The sequence below is a fragment of the Mus caroli genome, chromosome 7, assembly GCF_900094665.2.
Source record: "Mus caroli chromosome 7, CAROLI_EIJ_v1.1, whole genome shotgun sequence".
NCBI lineage: Eukaryota > Metazoa > Chordata > Mammalia > Rodentia > Muridae > Mus > Mus caroli.
Window position 1 is genome coordinate 105,479,373 of NC_034576.1, and position 4,753 is coordinate 105,484,125.

The 4,753-nt window shown below is 41.7% G+C and overlaps 1 protein-coding gene across 1 annotated transcript in view; it reads left to right on the forward strand.

Annotated features, from left to right (window-relative positions):
- Window positions 1-883, forward strand: part of LOC110297999 (olfactory receptor 51F2-like) — a 2,498-nt gene extending 1,615 nt beyond the window's left edge. The window contains exon 2 of the mRNA XM_021167058.1: window positions 3-883. Coding sequence (XP_021022717.1) covers window positions 3-883 — 881 coding nt within the window. The remainder of the gene's footprint in view (window positions 1-2) is intronic.
- Window positions 884-4,753: the final 3,870 nt, after the last annotated feature.

The window sequence follows — 4,753 nt, forward strand, 5'->3', positions numbered from 1 at the left end:
AGACTTCCACACCTGGATCTCCATTCCCTTCTGCTTTCTCTATGCAACTGCCCTGTCAGGGAACAGCCTGATTCTCTTTGTCATTATCACCCAGCCCAGCCTCCACGAGCCCATGTATTACTTCCTCTCCATGCTGTCCACCACTGACCTCGGGCTCTCCATCTCCACTCTGGCCACCATGCTGGGAATATTTTGGTTCAATGCCAGGGAGATCAGCTTCAATGCCTGCTTGTCACAGATGTTCTTCATTCAGCTCTTCACTGTCATGGAATCCTCAGTGCTGTTGGCTATGGCTTTTGATCGTTATGTGGCCATCTCCAACCCTCTTAGATATGCTTCAGTTTTAACTGATGTTAAAATAGTAGTAATTGGAGTAGCAATCATCACTCGGGGAACCCTAATCCAGACTCCCCTTGCAGTGCTCCTGAAAAGATTGTCCTTCTGCAGCAGCCATGTGCTCCACCACTCCTACTGTTTCCACCCCGATATCATGAAGCTCTCATGCACAGACACCAGGATCAACAGTGCAGTTGGGCTCACTGTCCTGATCTCTACTGCTGGAGTTGACTCTGTCTTTATCATCCTCTCCTATGTCCTGATCATCAGAACTGTCCTCAGCATTGCTTCCCCAGAAGAGAGGAAGAAAGCCTTCAGCACGTGTATCTCTCATATTGGGGCTGTGGCTGTGTTCTATATTCCACTGATTAGTCTGTCCTTTGTCCACAGATTTGGGAAACGAGCTCCACCATATGTCCATACTCTGATTGCCAATGCCTACCTGCTGATCCCTCCTGTCATGAACCCCATCATCTACAGCGTGAAGACCAAGCAGATACGGAAGGCTGTGCTGAAAGTTCTCCATTCTAGTATGACAAAGAGCTAGATGGTTGTTTTATATGTCTTCTGCCTTTGGCACTCTATGGAAGAGGAAGGTAACCTTTAAGGAGGTTACAATGCTGAGAGACATTGTACCATTTTAACATTGACAGTTGTCAAAATGATAAATTTAGTTGCAAGAAAGAATGTATGAGCCAAAAGAGACTAATATAAACTGCAGATTTTCAAAATATCAGTTCAGTGTTCTCTAAAATGTCATTATAGTAGTGTCTTTCCTCCTTAATGAAAGATTTCTATGATATTGCTATCCAACTCTCTTCTTTATTGACAGAAACAGCATTACTTCTATTCATAAGTGGAAATAAAATATAAATTATCATTCCAAATCACCAATTGTTATCACCTAAATATACCAGGACAAGTATCCTTGTCAATTATTAAGTGTACAAATATCTCTGATTCTCTCTTATTGAACAGGTGATGTTGCCATAAGGAATCTAACATTTTTAGTCAAACATTTATATTTCCTATCTTCAGAGAAGATTTTAGTGTATATCACCTATGAAAAATAACTATTGATTTTGACTATTATGTATAGTTTATACCCCTAGTACTGCATTAACTGAGTGTGGAGGCAGATCTCTGCACTTGCAGTACTGCTCAATTGCAGGCAAGAGGACCAGAAGGTCAGGTCATTTAGGGTTATTTTGAGACATCAAAGATAATTTGTATTTGTTAGTGGGGTGATGATCTTTACCCAAGACAAAGTCACATTTATTCAGTAGTCAGCATTTTATTTATGAATGAAGACATAAATGTAGAAATGTTCTAATATACATTTTTGTACTTGTTTTCGGTCTTTCTTAAGGCAAAGTGTAGGTTGTTAATTAGTATACCTCTCACCATTTAGACTGGAAGGTAGAAATCATACTCTTGATGGACACAGGAATTATTTCATTCAGCACAATAGATAGTAGGCATTTTAGGGCAAAAATTCAAAGGGAATGGAAATAATAAAAAACAACTGTGACAGTTCTTGTATCTAGTTGCTTTAGGTGCACAGTGAAGATCATAGCATTCATATGCTCTTTTGATAGTTATTTACCCCAGAGCTAAGTTACATCCTATAATTATATGTTACTACTAGGTTCATCCTGCTACTTTAGGGACTTAGATAATGGGCCATATAGAGTCAATACCTAACGTCACAAGAAGGGATATTTCCTTGTTCATTGTCAGAAGTGAGAAGAGAATTTCTCATGGCCGTGAACTCGAGTAGTTGAAAAGTAAACAGGAAGGATACTTTTCCTTGCCTCTTATTAAACACTCAGAGAAAGGCCTTTTATATAAAGAAATTTTTGAAATAAATTAATTCATGCTTAGAATCTTTAGTATTTGAATATATAACATAGCTTAGCACATTCATATGTATTATGTCACTTCATACTCAGAGCAACCATGTCGGACAGAGAAACAGGTAAGGTAATTTTTTCTTTGTTTGAAAATATATTTATGTATAATATATTTTGATCATGGTTTCTTCCCCCTCAACTCCTCCCAGATCCTCCCATCTCCCCACTCAATCAACACCATGCCTTCTTTTTTTATCTCTTTAGAAAACAAACAGGGAAACAAACAAACAAACAAAAAAGCAAGCAAAACAGAGAAAATGAAACAAAACCAGGAAGTGCAAGAACCCCCCCCCCACAGAAACAGAAACAAAACCAGAAACAGAAACAAAAGCACCCTATAAAAATACAAAGTCAGAAATTATAACATATTAGTAAAATATCAGGAAGACAAGCAAAAAATGTCCAAACAAAGCAATATGAGACATAAGTCTACAAAAAGATCATTGAGTTCATATTTTTAAATTTAATCTTTTATTTATTTATTTTACACTGCAGATTTTATTCCCCTCCTTGTCCAACCTTCAACTGTTCCACATCCCATACCTCCTCCCTAACAACAGAACTCAAAAAGGTCAACAAGCTGAAAGGCTCAAGTAGGGACACCTCACTCCCACTTGGGAGGGAGAAGAAAGCAATCACAAGGAGGGGGGAGGAGGGAGGGACGAAGGAGGGAAAGTGGAGAGGGCATGGGAAGAGGAGAACCATATCTGGTATTGGGTGAAGGAAAAAGACTGAAATCCTGAGGGCCAGTAGAAAGAATGGAAACAGGCAACTTCAGGAGGTAGGAGGTTGTGGGAACCCTCTAGGATGCACCAGAGACTTGAGAGGTGAGAGATGAAATGCCCAACAGTAGATGAAATGCCCAACAGTAGAGAGAGGGAACTAATAGAGCCCACCTCCAGCAGGAAGACAGGGCATCGAGTGAGGGAGGGGGTTGCCATCCCACAGTAACAACCTGACCCATAATTGTTCCTGTCTGAAAGAACTGCAGGGATGAAAATGGAGAGGAGCCTGAGAAAAAGAAGGTCCAGCGTCAGACCCAAAGTGGGATCCTGCTTAAGGGGAGGTCCCACGATCTGACACTATTATGGAGGCTTTGGAGTGCTCACAAAAAGGAACCTACCATGACAACCCTCCAAAGGACCCAACAAGCATCTGAAAGAGTCAGGTGCAGATATTTACACCCAACCAATGGACAGAAGCTGATGACTCCTGTGGTTGAATTAGGGAAAAGCTGGAAGAAGCTGAGGAGGAGGGTGACCCTGTAGGAGGACCAGCAGTCTCAATTAACCTGGACCTCCAAGATCTCTCAGACACTGGACCACCAGCCAGGCAGCGTATAACAGCTGATAAGAGGCCCCTAGCACATATACACCAGAGGACTGCAGGTTCTGGGTTCAATCAGAGAAGATGCATCTAACCCTCAAGAGACCGGAGGCCCCAGGGAGTTTAGAGGTCAGGTGGGGTGCGTGGTGGGGACATCCTCATGGAGATGGAGTTCATTTTTTGTTGGCCATCTCCTGGTGGGCTTGATGCCTACCCTTACATGTGGTTAATATATCAAGTGAGACTCCATTTCAGAGAACTAACTTTTCCTTTTTAAGTGGATATCATTTGAAGTGAGGTTTTAGGTTAGTGCTGGGACCCCTTCTGGTTTGAACCTGTGCAGGCCCTGTGTGTTCATTCTTGAGTTCATATGTCCATTGCTCCTGTTAGTGTCTGGAAGACATTTCCTTGGTGGCATCTATCCCCTCTGTCTGTCTCATCTCCTTCAGAGCCCCCTGAACCGTGAGGGGAAAGTTTTGATAAAGACATCCCATTTAGGACTATCCAAAAATCTCCTACTCTCTGCCTGCTACCCTACTACGGACCTCTGTGTGAATTATCATCTACTGCAGTTGGAATCTTCTTGATGATGGCCGAGTGAGGCACCGATGTATGAGTATTGCAGAATGTCATTAAGAACCGTTTTAATTCTATGTTCCTTTAGAAGAACAATAGTATTCGATTTTTCCCTGGGCCCATGGCCTAGCCAGTCTCATGTTCCTGGGAATTCCTGTATTTTTCAGAACAAATTTTGTTTTAAAATAAGTTTAGGCTAATATCCACTTATCAGTGAGTACATATCATGTGAGTTCTTTTGTGATTGGGTTAACTCACTCAGGATGATGCCCTCCAGGTCCATCTATTTGCCTAGGAATTTCATAAATTCATTCTTTTTAATAGCTGAGTAGTACTCCATTGTGTAAATGTACCACATTTTCTGTATCCGTTCCTCTGTTGAGGGGCATCTGGGTTCTTTCCAGCTTCTGGCTATTATAAATAAGGCTGCCTGGGGATCCATCCCATAATCAGCCTCCAAACGCTGATACCATTGCATACACTAGCAAGATTTTGCTGAAAGGACCCTGATATAGCTGTCTCTTGTGAGGCTATGCCGGGGCCTAGAAAACACAGAAGTGAATGTCACAGTCAGCTATTGGATGGATCACAGGGCCCCCAAT